Source organism: Paroedura picta, chromosome 7, assembly GCF_049243985.1.
Source record: "Paroedura picta isolate Pp20150507F chromosome 7, Ppicta_v3.0, whole genome shotgun sequence".
Taxonomy (NCBI): domain Eukaryota; kingdom Metazoa; phylum Chordata; class Lepidosauria; order Squamata; family Gekkonidae; genus Paroedura; species Paroedura picta.
The window spans coordinates 111,243,494-111,258,653 of record NC_135375.1 but is presented as its reverse complement, the minus strand read 5'-3'; the positions used below and the strand labels follow the sequence as shown (position 1 = coordinate 111,258,653).

Genomic DNA, 15,160 nt, shown 5'->3' with positions numbered 1-15,160 from the left:
TCCCGGTTTGCCATGGCCTGCCTCCTTGTAACCACCCTGGCCTGCCTCAGGGGTCCTTCATCCCAAACCGGGCTAGCAGGTACCAGCCAGGGCAAATAATAGATGTCAGAGGAGAGATGGTGACTTACCCAGCCAACTTCTGTTTAAATACACGGAAACGAATACAGGCGGGACTGTGAAGAAATCGACCACTGAGTTGACTTCCAGCCAGAACCACAGCTTGTCGTTGGCCGCTATGAACTGGGGGAAGAGGAGATGGGAGAGAAATGGGAGGAAAAAACATTAAAAGGGTGATGATCAAGCTTTCGTTAGCAAATGTATAGATCCACCTCCTGCCGCGGACACAGATTCTATGTCAGCATTTAGAGAACAAGAGGATGGAGCAGTGCCTTCCTGAGGATGGACCACAAACAAAATCCGTAGGAGTCTCCACCGGGGGAGGAAGGGCTCGAAGGCATAGTGTGTGGGAAGTGCAGTTAGCCTGCACCTGACTCACAGCAACCCCAGCAAGGCTTTCCAGACAGGCGATTGGCCATTGCCTCCTTCTGCAGACCCTCCCTTGGTGGCCTTCCGATCAATCACCAGATCCTGCTTAGCTTCCAAGATCTGATGAGATCAGGCTCTACCATAATACCGTTCCACATCTTGTAGGGCAGCAGTGGGCAAACTGTAGCTCTCCAGATGTCCATAGACTACAATGCCCATGAGCCCCTCTCCAGGTGTCCATGGACTATAGTGCCCATGAGCCCCACTCCAGCTGTCTTTGGACTACAATTCCCATCAGCCCCTCTCCACATGTCTGTGGACTACAATACCCATGAGCCCTTCACCAGATATCTGTGGACTACAATGCCCATGAGCCCTGCTCCAGATGTCCATGGACTACAATTCCCATCAGCCCCTCTCCAGATGTCTGTGGACTACAATGCCCATAAGCCCATCTCCAGATGTCCGTGAAATACAATTCCCATCAGCCCCTCTCCAGATGTTCATGGACTACAATTCACAGACTATATCCCCCTGCTATAGGGCATATCCTGGGCTGATCCTTTGGGCTGATCCTGCATTGAGCAGGGGTTTGGACTAGATGGCCTGTATGGCCCCTTCCAACTCTATGATTCTATGATTCTATATGACCATAACTAGGTGGTTTGGGATTGGCATACCTTCAGGGCCATCTATCCCCATATAGACAGGTGACACCCTCACAGTCATCTTTTGAGATTCTGACTGGGGTGCGCCCACCCGCAGAGTCCACCCAAGAGATGATAGCCCTCTTCTCAGTCATGCAGCCATGACGATGGCATGATCGTCCTGAAGCCAGACAGTCAGAAAGACCTTTGCTTCCTTTGGGCCTGCCCTCAGTGGCCTCTCCTTCCTGTCTGCTGAAAGAACTTGGGAAGACCCTTAATAGGAAGACCCTATAGGAGTGATCGGAGGAGCAGTAGTGAATGCCAACAGCGCCCTCTATCTCCCTCCCCTCTAGAATGGTTTCTTTGGGGTGGGCTGTAGTTAGCTATTGTTTTTACCGCCACATCTTTGTACTGTGTTTTATTGTGTATATAGAGCTTTTTTATTGTGGCTTTAGCATTGTAACTCGAATCAAGCCTTTGGGGAGAGGTGAATAATACATTTAATAAATAACAATAATAACAACAATATAATCATAATCGTAATCGCAATCAGTCACCATCACCATCACCAACTTTATTCTTATTTCCAAACCCGCTCCCCCAGAGGCCAGTGGGCACTTACCCGCAAGCCAAAGTAGAGCAGGAAGAACACGTTGAAAGCCATGTCGATCTGTAACGTGAAATCTTTATAGAAATTCTGGCAAGATTCTATTGGGCTGTTAGGAGGAAGAAGAGGCAGGAGTCAGTGGGGGGAACCAATCTGCATATGCAAATGTAGCATTGCCCACCCCTCCCCCAGCTGCCCACTGTCCTCTTGATAAGGCCCCAGGCCGAACCCCCCCCAAACTCCGCCCAAACCACCCAGGCGCTTGTTGGAAGGGACCTGGATGACCAGGCGGTCTTCCCCTTTCCCCCGTTCAAGGAACAGCGGAGGCACCTGCATACAGGTGCCCTAAAGGGAGGCCAAGCAGGAGAACCTCCCCCAAAGTAGTCGACCCTTACAGAACTGGCTCCAGATGCCCGGGGCCATTTTGTCACAGGTTCCAGTGATGGTTGCCAGATTTTCTGACCAGCTACCGGCCTGTTCTGCTGCGTCTGGACAAAATCAGGCAGCCGTCCTCCTGCTGGGAAAAGCTTCACTGGCTAATTGTCCCAGCACTCAGGTTACCAGCCCTGGAGAATTGGGGGGGGGGGCATAGCCTGGGAAATGCTGAGGCTTGGGGCGAGAGGCAACTTCATTGGGATATACACCGGAGAGTCCAGCCTCCAAGGCATCCACTTTCTCCAGAGGACCTCGTCTCAGTTGTAATTTCTGGAGATCTCCAGGCCCCACTTGGAGGCTGGCAACCAGATCACTCCCCATTTCTTCCCCATGATCAGCCGGCAACCCTAGGTCTCACACCTGCGACTGGATCTCAAGATGATATTTTTATAGATTCTAAACAGAAAAAGGCTTTGAAATTTTTTTTTACAAATATTACTACAGGGAGTCTTATAGCAAAGTTACCAAATAACAAAACCAGGACATCCTTTTGGCCCTGGGATAGAATCTTTTATTCCCTCTTTCTCCTGTGACAGGGGTGCTGCGACAGGTTTTTCTTACGTACCAACTGTGAGGTTTTGTATTGGGCAAGACACTTGTCACGCTTAATATCCCAAAGATCCCTGGGAACGGCAGGATCGGAAGCAGTCTGCATGCAACAGCTGTCTCCACGTCCCCTCCTCCAGCCTCTCCAAGGGCCATCCCATGGTTTATGTTCATTTTGCTCACAATGTAATGCAACCCTGTAGCCCTGGCCATACAAACTGGTAATGCAGCCGAGGCTCAAGCTACTGAGACCACTGTCCGCTGAAGGAAGTATATCTGGGGACTAGGTTGAGACATTCCCAGAAGAGGACGGGGGAGATTTTGGGCTACTCTGCCACCCACTCCCCCCAGGTAAAGGAGCATAAGCCCACAGGCAAACCAAATTTCAAATCCATCAGCATCACCAGCAGGAAAAATACTTTCTTGGGATCCGGAATCTCTGAAAGGGTGGGTGAGGGGATACTCTTGAAGAAACAAAACCAGACAAACAAAAATCCCTCAACTTTACTGGCACAAATGGAGCACCAGGTAACATAACAGTTAGTAGCGCTGGAAAGGTCAGGCAAAATGGCTTGGTTGCCACTCTTTAAGACAGGGGTAGTCAAACTGCGGCCCTCCAGATGTCCATGGACTACAATTCCCATGAGCCCGGGGCTCATGGGAATTGTAGTCCATGGACATCTGGAAGGCCGCAGTTTGACTACCCCTCCTTTAAAGTAACAGTGGTGACCTAATCAACGGCAGCAAAGGAAATGAGGTGACCCATGTTCTGAGCAGGCAGCCAGGCTCCTGTGGACTTGTGGACATCACAGTTCCAACACAATCACAGTGCACCCATTTGGGGTCCACAGACTTCTTGTCCTGGCCTGAAAATGTCTCTTTGAAGAATGGTGGACTCCTAAGAGTGCAGTCCTGTGCAGAGTCAGTCCTTCAGCCGAGCCCACTAAATGAATGCCCTTGGGTTGGGTTGACTTGGCAAAGGATTGCACCCTCAGCCCCATGCACAGCCATGTTTGACGAGCTTTCCGAAATACCCAAACACACTCACGCATCAAGTTGTTCAAAGCTGTGGCATAGTTACTAGAATTTCATGCTCGACTGCCCAGAAAAAAACATAATGTGATTTCCACCCACCCTGAAAACATCTCCAGGTCCCACCCAGGAGTCACCCACCCAACCCCTGGACAACACAGATGACAGCCATCATTACTCCTCATGTGTTTCTCTAACCCGCTCTTCCATTCTTCTCAACTAGGGACCATCCCCACATCATGAGCCAGGGAGCGTCATGAAAGTTATTCAAGAGTTGTACATAACAGGATTTCCACTTGTCTGTTCTAAGCCAACCCCAATTGACTAATTGGATTTCCCTGTCAGTGCTCCCACCTGCCCCCAAAAGGCTTGCCACAGCCTGCAAGCCCATCAGTGGGGCTTTTGGGGGAGGCAGGGAGAGAGGAGGGACTGCCTGCTGCCACCTCCTCACATTGGCCCCAGAAAGCCCCGCCGAGGCCTACGCATCAGTCAACGGGGCTTTTGCGAGTAGAAGGGAGGAAGAAAGGCCTGCCTGCCTGCCACCGCCTCCCCCCTGCCACGGAAAGCCCAGCCACAGCCTGCGCAGCCCTTTGGGGGGCAGGGGGGAAGGCTGCTCAACAACGCCTCCCTCCACCCACCCCTAGCCCAACCAATGCCTCTCCAGTCCTTGGCTGGCCTGCCCAGTGTGGGGGTGCCTAGAGCCCGTTGTATTCCTGAATACAACGGACATTGCCTCTAGTAGATATATAAAACTGCTTCCATGTCCAGCCCTAACTAATGATCAATGAGGAGAACAATGATGACTGAGGCTTTTTTGGTGCCTCACTGCCAGAATCCACCCACCGCGAACACGATCAGGAAGATCAGCTCATGGGAATTGTAGTCCATGAACATCTGGAGGACCACAGGTTGACTACCCCTGCTATACAGGACACACACCCACACCCCCAGAAGTACTAATCTTGTGTTTGTGGGATGGTGCCAAATGGACCTCAATGTAATATATAAAAGCCAGAAGGCGAATAATCTCATGAAGTTGTAAGAGATGAAAAACAAAACCTTAGCTGCTTTCTCCACTTCTTAGAGGGTCAAATGGACCCCTTTACCTGTTGGGGGTTAGGGCAAGGAACAGATTGGAAAATGTAGATGGAAAATGAGGTGAGTGGGTGTGGCAGGGTTGGTCTTAGCCTAACAAAGCTGGGGCTTATTAACCCAATGGGCACTGACATCAGTATTGGGTGGGCAGTGGGATTCTCTGGTGTCCTGGCCCTGGAATCCCCTACTGACACTTTCCCTGCAGATAAGATGCACTTCACGTGGCTATTTTTCAAGGACCAGTTCAGGTCTGGGAGCTGAGGAGCTATTTTAGACATACCCTGGAGTCTGGGCATGGCCTCTCGAACTTTTGTCATCTTCTTTTATATGGAAAGCCTTCATGGAAAACCTCCTTAATTTATAGGGGGCTTAAGGGCCACTGTAGCAAGAATCCCAAGATGTAAATGTGGAATTAGGTTCTAGTTCTCTGTGGCCCACATGCAGTAAACGTGGGGGGGGGGGAGTGTCCCAATGAGCAAACAGCTTTCCCTAAAATCCTTTAAAATAGTAGAACAAATGTCTCCAGGAGGAAGTGACTAGATCTGCAGGAGAGATGGAGCACTCTACCTATCTGGATATATTGCAGAGAAAGATCCATAGCATATATTGAGTTTTGCAGAAAAGATGAGAGATTTATGAGCCTGAACAGCAAATCTCAGTGATTTCTTATGGGCTGAAGGCTGGTTTTGCCGAACTAGATGGACGTTTTCTTTTCTCTTTCTTGCTAGCCAGTTTATTTTCCTTAGCAGACTGAATTCAGGGCTCACATTAAGAACTCCGCTATAACCAAGCCAGTGATTAAATCTAGCCTTATGCCACTTCAGGACTGTACATCATTCGATGGTGTTGGGGAAATAGTAATTCTTCAGCTCCGCGTGCTGTTTGGTATTATCACTCTAGCATGTCCATAAAGCTCTATCTTATCTGCTAGGATACACACACATCTCTGGGATGCATACCTAATAAATAATGATAAAAATAATAAAGAATTTAGAGTACTTAACATTATCATCAGGAAAGCAATTAAGTTGTGATTGCCATCCTCTTCAAGGAACAATGATATGAACCTCTCTCTCTTTTTAATTGGAAGTATACATTTGTAATCATGATTCTTGAAGGGTGACCGACTGCAGGGAAACATAAATATGTGTAAAAGCATTTGCTACAATTAATTTAGTTATTTTCTGGCTCCCCTCTCACCATGTAGCATATACCTCTCTCTACTGTCAAACCTCCTAGGGTACATTAATGATCATATTGGTCAGCCTTCTGTGCCTTAGTCACAAATAAGCATTGTCTGCAGCACCCAGTTGCCAAACAAAGGCATTTCCGCATTGTCACTTCCCTCTGTTCCTTTGGGAAGAAGGGGCATGCACTGTTACACATATGCTGTGTGATCCCTATGGTGGTCCATTCTATATTACATCACTTTGTGTTTGGGATTTCTTCCTGCAGATTTAAACTGCAGGAATTTAGGCTGGACGTAGATGGAATATTGAATTGGCGACAAAAGGGTCCAAAACATGTGCAGAATAGAAACACACACACACACACCAAAGCAACAGGAACTTACAAGAGTTGAAAATCAGAATGGAGAACAGCCCCAAGAGGCCGAAGAAGGATAAGGAACAGTATCTGTATCAAAAGGATAAGCAAGCAGGGAACCCTGGAGAGAAGATGTTGTGGTCCTTGGCCAGCCGTGACTCTCTCTGCCTCTCCCCCCTTCCCACAACCTTCCCATTTCACAGGAGTATCTGCTGTGGGTCCGTCAAACAAAACATGAGTTGGTCTGTTCTGGGATGAAATTTCCTTGGGCCAGTATATTTACAAAACGTTTTCTTTCTCGGAACATGACTGTGCCACCTTCTGTGAAGGAACACCAACATTTAAGCAATTCAGAGCGCCCACCCTAAAGTATGCATAACATACTGGCACTGCCATGAATGCCAGGCCACATGGGCAATGAACATGAATTGAAAAGCAGCAACTTGAAAATGCATATCACTTCTCCACCGAAGACCAAGAATGCTGGGCAGGCTCTCTCTCTTTGTATGGTTGCAAGGTCAGAATTCTTCACAGAAGAAACTCTAACGTGAGGGTCCTCAACATGTTGCCTGTGGGTACCATGGCACTCACTGTTAGTTTTTCTGGTGCTCACCAAGTGTTTTTGGACAGTTTATGGGGACAGGTTTGGCCTGGCAAGACTTCAGACTGGACCTCAGAAATCTGACTGATGGTGCAGATTTTTTTTAAGTGTTGTTTCAACAATGGATGTCACCTGGGGATGCCCGACCCCTACTGGGGCTTTGGGATCATCCACTTTGGCACCACTCCCCCCCCACACACATTTCAGGCTCAAGAAAGCAGGGGAAATCGCCCAATCCCGGCCACCCAAAACTTTCAGAGCCTCTGCCTGTGGATCCCCGGCCATCATGCCCACCACCCTCCAAAATGTGCAACGTCGCTAACTGTGGCTCCTCCACAGAGATCTCAAACCAACCACAGACCTGCAACTTTTGAGGAGAGCAGGTGCAACAGTGGCAGGGGGCATCCATGGACAGTGGATCCAGAAGGAGAGGCTCTACAACTTTTTTTGCAGTGGAGCTGCAAATGGAGGCACCATAAGTTTTTGGGGGAGCACGCATGATGGTGATGGGTGGCATAGCCACAAATGGAGGCTCTGCAGTTTTTGGGTAGGGGTAGGGGAGTGGCTGCAAGACACAGTAGCTTCTCTGTTGCTGTTACTTCAGCCTTTGTTGTTGTTGTTTGCTCACTAGATGCAGTGAAGAGAGAAAGGTCAACGGAAATGAAGTCCTCATCCCATTTCCCGATTGTGAACGATAAAAGGTAGCATGGGGCCATTTCTAGCTCTACCTCCACGGGTTTCATCTAATCCACAAAGCATTTTTAAACCCCCATCTTGCTGCCAAGAGAGAAAGTTCACCTGCCTGGACTAAGCCTCACTGGTGGCTGATCAGACTCTTTTCCTAAGTGCAGAGGAGCAGCTCAGCTCCTGACCATGGTTGTCACCTGGAGGAGGGTCCTAGACAAACCGCGGTTCAGCAGTAAAAACAATTCAGGAACTGAGGCTGTTTGAGATATTTTTGATGAGAATAAAACAATGCTGACAAACAAACCTAGAGGTTCTTCCGCGTCCCACGCTGAAAAGGAAGTTGTTTTTTATACCCCGCTTTTCACTACCCAAAGGAGTCTCAAAGTGGCTTACAATCACCTTTCCCTTCCTCTCCCCTCAACAGACATCCTGGGAGGGAGGTGAGGCTGAGAGAGCTCTGGGGAGCTCCTCTTCCTCATGCCATGCTCTTTACTCCCCCTTTGAGGAATGAGCCAGAGCCCAGAACCAGCTCAGGGTGGGTCAGGATGAAGTTGTGAGTTAATGTTCAAATATTAAAAGCAAGCCAGCAGATAAGATGACACAATTTAATACAATTGCAAAATCTGAATTCTTGTAAATGCCGGCATCTTAACCTTTAGCTTTAGGTCTGTATACCTCTCCTGCTGCATAATATTATACTGTTACCTGCTCAGTACTACCCAGGATGCAAGGGAACGAGGGAGGGAAATTGAAGTGTGGTGCTGAAAACAGACACACACAAAAACACCAGTGTGTGTGTGCTGATTTCTCAGACTGGCCCCTGCCAGTCACTTCCTCAGATGCATATCCTGTACAGATTAGGAGTGTGCAATTTTTTCCAAAGCTGTTTTTTTTGGTTCAGGTCTACTGAACCCCCCAAAATGTCAGGAACCCTGGGGGGGGGGGGGGAAAAACAAGTTCCAATACCAGTAAAGTATGTGGATGCCCCCCCCCAGAAATCCTGAATTTTCTTTTAGTTCAGTAGACCCAAAGTGAAAAACACCGAGAGGGGGAAAAAGCAGCCGCAAAGCCTCTAACAGCAGCTGACCCACGGCTCAGCCGGGCCTCCTTTGGGCCCCTTTAAACCGGCAAACAGCAGATTCTGTAAGGAGGCTGGGCTGGGGCTCTGCTGGGAAGCCTTGTTGGGGACAGACAGCCCAAAAGATCCTGCCAAGGAGCTAGTCCAGTGTGGAGAATTCCCCCCCTCCTCCCCAACTGTGGTCTCTCCCCACCGTTTTCAGCCCTGGCTGGGAGTTTTCAGCATTCGTGGCCCCAGCCAAAGAGGCTTGGAGCTCAGCTACTCTGCCCCAACTGATCGGGACCGCTGAATGTCCCCAACTAGAAGCCCCCCCACAAAAAGTGGGCTTTTATTTGGGCTCAGCTATACTGGTAGCTCAACAGATCCTCTGATCTGTAATTGGCTTAAATAAAACCCCTGCATTCTGCCTCGGGTTGGACTAGGTGACCCTTCTGACTCTATGATTCTAAGACTCCAATACCCCCCACCACAAATACTGATAAATTATTTTGGGGGTATTTTTTTTTTAAGCTCAGATTAACCAAAAGCACACCCCTAGTGCAGAACCATCCCAATGGAGACTGAGACATGGCCCAGATGATGAGATTTCAGCATTTGGACAGCGTCCAGGAGAAAGCAGGGAAGTTCCTAGGCCTGCATTTAGGGGGTAGGCAAGGTGAAGGTTTAACTTGCCTTCGTCTTCACTAAGGTTTAACCTGCCTTCATCTTCACCAAGAACTGAGCTGAATTGTCTTACAATTTGCAAGCTGTGGTCCTGTGTCTTCATCAGCAAGCCTGGGGCTTAGAAACTCAATGAGTGAAGTCTTTCCTAGAATAGTAGTCAATCAATGGGGAGATTCTTGCTTTCGAAATGTTGCGTGCTGGGCTTATGGCTGCCGCCAAAATGGAAATGTTGGCAGTTCTGACACTGAAGGAAGGCACAAGCGCCCACTTCCCTGTCTCAATATTGTTCTCAAAGGACCAGCTCTAAAACCATAAGAACAGCCCTGCTGGATCAGACCAGGGAGGGTCCCTCTTGTCCAGCCTCCTGTCTCACACATTGGCCAACTGGTTCCAATGGGGAGCCAGCCACAGGGCATAGAAGACAAGGGCTTTATAAGAACATGAGCCATGCTGGATCAGACCAATGAGTCGATCTAGTCCAGCATCTGGTCTCACACACTGGCCAACTGGTTCCTTTGGAGGGCCAACTACAGGGCCTAGAAGCCCTCAATGAGCCCTGATGGATCAGACCAATGAGTCCATCTAGTCAAGAATCTGGTCTCACACACTGCCTAATCAGGTCCTCTGGAGGGCCAACCACAGGGCATGGAAGCCAACCAGCCTCCTCTTCATTTACCTCTTCCTTCATGACAGATGCTGCCTCCCTAATTTCTCCAGGCATCAAGGCCCTTGCCCTGCACTCTCTTTTGATTCCCATGCCCCACTGAATAATAGGGCCACTGTTCAATGTAGAACACTAAAAAGGATGACACTGCTGACAGGTATCCTCCAGGGAGGGGAACCCCCCCCCCCGAGGGACTGGCTGCTTCATCACTCTGCTCTCAGCAATAGGAAGACCCTCCCCATAGTTAACAGATCTCTCCCCTGCTGTGACTGATGCCCATTCTTGCCCCTGACAGTCTGCATAGAGTCAAGTGGGCAGGCAGAAAGATCTCAGTCACAGTGGCTGCCCTGGACATCCTTATCATCAGGAGCATTATGCATACAGTACCAACATTGTAATGCAATCAAAGGGATGGGCCCTTCCCTTCAAGTGTGCTCTTCCCTTTCCCCATCCCCAGCTAAATGCTGGTGCTATCCCGGGCAGGTAGGAGGATTTCGACCAGGCAAAGGAAAGTGAGGCGAATTAGGTGCAGTGATGCAGCCTGGAATAAAGCAGCGGCTTCAGGTGTGGATTGGGGCTGTTATTGGCCTCACTCTGGCCATCAGGGATCACAGTTGTCCTTGTGAATCCACTAAGTCAGCATTCGCTGGCAGGGGGCTCCTGGGAATTGTAGTCCATGGACATCTGGAGGGCCGCAGTTTGACTACCCCTGCACTAAGTAGCCAAACAGCAGCCAAAAGGCAAAAAGACTCAGCACAGGCTGCCTCTCGCCCACACTGCAGGGCGGCCGTCAGCTCAAAGCATCGCGTACCCCCGGTCTCCGCTCCCCATTCGTGCACTCAATGCTTCGATGGCATCCCAGCAGGCTGGCATGCACCAAGCAGAGTCTGCATTCCTCCCAGGGCAACCAGCAGGGGCAGGGAGGGGGAAAGGCAAGGCTGCACCATGCAGAGGAAGCCAGCCGCCTGGCCTCGGCTGCCACATGCAGAAAGGAAACCGACATCACTGAGTCTGCCGAGCAGCTCCTAGGCGAGAGTCGATACGGCAGAGGTGGGCTATTTCAGCAATGACGAAACACATGCAAAGTTTTATACTGCTGTAAAAAGACACTGTACAGAGCACAAGGGCAGAAGTCCATTTTACTGAGAGCATATTCAAACTTGTGTGTGTGTGTGTGTGGGGGGGGGAGACACACACCTAAAAGCTGTGGGTTAAATGGGGATATATGCTGGTTCCCGGAACAGCCACGCTGCAAGGTAACTGGGGGAGTTCCAACTGGTTGGAACATGTTGAAGGGGCTTCTCTGCCTTGAAAAGGGTGTCCTTTCCTTAGATGCCAATTCTGGCATGGAATGAAAGGGGAAGGCACCTTAATTTTCTATTTTGCTTCACAGGTGATACTGGACAAGAGTCACCCTGTGGGGACAGTACCACGTGCTCCACCGCCTTCATCCATTCAGAACCACACAACTCAGCATTCTCCAGAAATCTACATTGTGGAGATGTACCAAAACAGAGCAGGGGGATGGGGACTGAATGCGCCAAAACCTGACAGCAAAACAGCTGACTTTGCAGAGAGAAGGCGCAGCTACCACCCTGTCCCCCAAAATCCAGTTTTACACACCCAGGGCATTTCACGAGGCCACACCCCAAAATCTGATCAGCAACCTATCCTCTCTTCTGCTGGAGTGGTACAGCCCAGTAAACAACACCTCTGATAAAGCCACTAATGTAGCTTTAAGGTTCCTCAGGGAATATTTTGTGTCTGAATCAAACGACAAGTGCAAAACCATCCTACATGAAGATGTCAGTTGGATACAAAGACTAATCTAGAGCTTAAAGTTTTCCTACCATAGATATTAAAAAAGCTAATGCTGGCATCTGGCTGTAATCGATACAAGGTGCCCACTGCATGGGTTGTTTCAGACTAAGTTGTCTGTCGGCTTCCAGATCAAGTTTAAAGTTTTGGTTTTGACCTTTAAGGTTATACACCACCTGGGTCCCACTTATCTGAGGGACTGCTTATCTGCTTATGCCCCCCGCACAGCTCTTCACTCTGCAGGTATGGACTTGATGGTATTCCCGGGCCCCCAGGACATTCACCTGGCCTTGGCCAGGGCCAGGGTCATTTTGGCCCTGGCCCCAACCTGGTGGAATGAGGTCCCGGAAGAGCTAAGGGCCCCGACAGAGCTTGCTGGGTTCTGCAGGTCCTCCAAGATGGAGCTCTTCCCTCAGGCGTTTGGTTGAGGCCATGGTGATGTCCAGAAATTACATCTGTGGATCCCTCCCCATATGTATGATTCTTCCCGGATGGACAGAATTATAGGAACATCCATGCTGATCTGGTTGGAACAGTTACTGGGCTGTAGAAATTAGGCTGTCATCTTTCTCTTGGTGTTTTTTAGTTTTGTATAAATAAGGGTTTTATGGGCTTTTATGCTGTATTTTTATTGGTTTTACTTGCAAGAAATCCCATTGCAACCAGGAATGCAATGGGAGCTAAGACCCAGGGGACACCGGGAGGTGCAGATCTCTCTCTGTGTATCTTACTCTACCTCTCGCTGCATGTCTCTCAGTATGCCTCGCAGCAAGAGGCAGAGCAGGTAATTAGGGCTGGTTTGTAGGAGGGAAAGAGGGCTGGTGTGCAGTTTGCGGCAGCTCTCTGTCTCTGTCTCTGTCTCTGTCTCTGTCTCTGTCTCTGTCTCTGTCTCCCTCCATCACAGCAGGGGCAGCTCTCACTGTGGCCCTCCCTCCGTGGCAGCAGGAGCCATGGTAGGTAATTAGGGCTTGTTCTTAGAAGGGAAGCAGGGCTGGTCAGCAGCTGGGGGCAGCTCTCTCTGTGTCTCTCTCTGCCTCCCTCACAGCAGGAGCGATAGGAGGGAATGAGGGCTCTTGTTCGGTCTGGCAGGGCTCTGTGTGTCTCTCTCTGTCTCTGGCACATCTGAGATGAATGTGGCTAGCGTCCAGGGAGGGAGGGCAGAAGCTGTAGGGGCACGGCCAATGATTCATTTCAGGATTCACATCTCAGGCAGAGATTTAAAGTCCAATTTAGATTGCATGTGGAAGCAAAGGTGAGCCTCTCTTGAGTTGTGAATCAGTCACCGATCCGCTGCTGGCAGAATCCCTCCAAGGAAGCTTCTGGTGTGAAAAATTAAATTGTATGGTCTAACTGTCCAAAAGCACAAATCCACAGGTTTTCCCGCTTTCTCATTTTCCTCACCTGCCTGTTTCTCTTGCTTTGTTGCTGTTTTTTAAAACGTTTTGCTCCCCCTAGTGGCCAACATCAAGTCCTGCCCAGCAGAAAAAAATCTGTAGAATATCGAATTGACCACTAGAGGGAGCAAAATATGTGTGAAATGGGGGAGCAAACCCAAAGGAACAGGAACACATAAGCAAGGAAAATGAGAATGCAAAAAAGCACCCCTCCTGAGGCAGGAGACAGAACCTCCTGAGGAAACCTCACTGAAATGAACACAGCGGCAAAACAATGTAGCGACAGAATTAAACGAGATGTGTAAGATGTTAGGGTCATTTCCTATCATGCACTGTTGTGACACAGGGATTCTCTTCTGCATAAATTGCCCTGTAGGGAGTTTCCTACTGCTCTCCAAGGAAGACAAAGGGGCACAATTAGGCACCCAAGTCCTAGATCCTGAGCATGCCTTTGTCTTTTCTTTGTTTTTTTAAAGGAAACAAGGAACAATTCCCTCCATGTGGTGTTGTCAGAGATAGTGGCTGCAATTTGAAGGGACCTCTCCTTGGCCCAGTATCATAAAGGAAAACTGAGGTTTAAAGTAAGAATCCTATGATTTGACCCTAGTGAGCTACTCAGAAGACCTGTAGTGTGCACTCAGATTTGACAGAAGTCCCGGACTAGGGAAGAACAGAGCCCAACACGGTCACACAACAATCCCCTCCCAAATCTTCTGTGTTCACATTCTGTTTTATTAACATTTAGCATTCTGACTTGAAACTTTTCCTGCAACCTAGATTCAAATGCAGATGTCAGCTGAACCTACTTTATTTAGCTCCCAGCCTTTCTGCCACTGCTTTGAAAATCTTGGTGGAGATCCCTTTGAGACACCTCTCATTTTTTACAACCGCAAGAAAACAAAAGCCCAGGACAACATGTTTTTCACCCTTAACTGAAAGACGAAAACCCGACATTGACAACTGAACATGCCCTCCAGAAGTCAGATGTCATCTTATAACATTCCTCTGCTTTTAGGGATTTTCTCTCTCAGCCTTATATCCACTTCTTGTTATTCGTTCAGCAGGATCCCACATTTTCTGCATCCACCACTTCCCAACACGCTGCGTAACTGGCAATACAACACTCAAGATCATAGAATAAGAGAGTTGGAAGGGACCTCCTGGGTCATCTAGCCCAACCCCCTGCACCATGCAGGCTATCTAGCCTCTGTTTAAAAATTTCCAAAGATGGAGAACCCACCACCTCCCAAGGAAGCCTGTTCCACTGAGAAACTGCTCAAACTTTCAGCAGAAGTGATGATTGTCAGTACTTTTCCTGGTGCTCACCAAGTAGGTAGGACCATGGATGACTCTGGCCCAGCAGGGCTTCTAAGGGCTACTGAAGACCCAATTGGCTGGGCAGATTAAAATAGTAGTAGCATCTGCCACCACAATACCTGTTTTATTCTCTTTCACTTCTCTTTCTCAATGTATTCTTAAAAAAATATTCCTGCCTTCCCCCTTTCCTTAGTCTCTTTGTCTCTGTATGGGTTCACCTCTTACAGCAACCACAGGAAATCTTATTCCATGAAGCTCCAAAGTCCGGAGTCAATGAATCAGTGACAACTGCAACCACTATCAGGGGCTTGGGCAAGATCAGGGACCCCACATTGTCTATGGAGGCCCAGGTTACAAATACTACACACCAAACATTTTACCTTCTGAGCCAGCTACGACAGTGAGCACCCTATCCATCAACACCCAAACTAATCACCGTGATCCATGGAACGGTTACCTCCAGACTGGACTACTGCAACTCGTTCTATGCAGGGCTACCATTGTATCTGATCTGGACCGTTCAGCTGGTCCCAAATGTAGCGGCC

General features: G+C 49.0%; 1 protein-coding gene across 9 annotated transcripts in view; it reads right to left on the bottom strand.

Moving 5' to 3' along the window:
• The window catches only part of KCNMA1 (potassium calcium-activated channel subfamily M alpha 1), a 581,951-nt gene that overhangs the window by 256,149 nt on the left and 310,642 nt on the right, over nucleotides 1-15,160 (bottom strand). For all 9 annotated transcript variants that reach the window (XR_013232722.1, XM_077345959.1, XM_077345953.1 and 6 more), the window contains exons 4-5: nucleotides 1,756-1,849; nucleotides 129-240 (exon numbers count right to left, since the gene is read on the bottom strand). Coding sequence is in view for 8 of the 9 variants with exons in the window: in XM_077345959.1 (XP_077202074.1) it covers nucleotides 129-240; nucleotides 1,756-1,849 (206 nt within the window). In the remaining variant the exon portion in view is untranslated. The remainder of the gene's footprint in view (nucleotides 1-128; nucleotides 241-1,755; nucleotides 1,850-15,160) is intronic.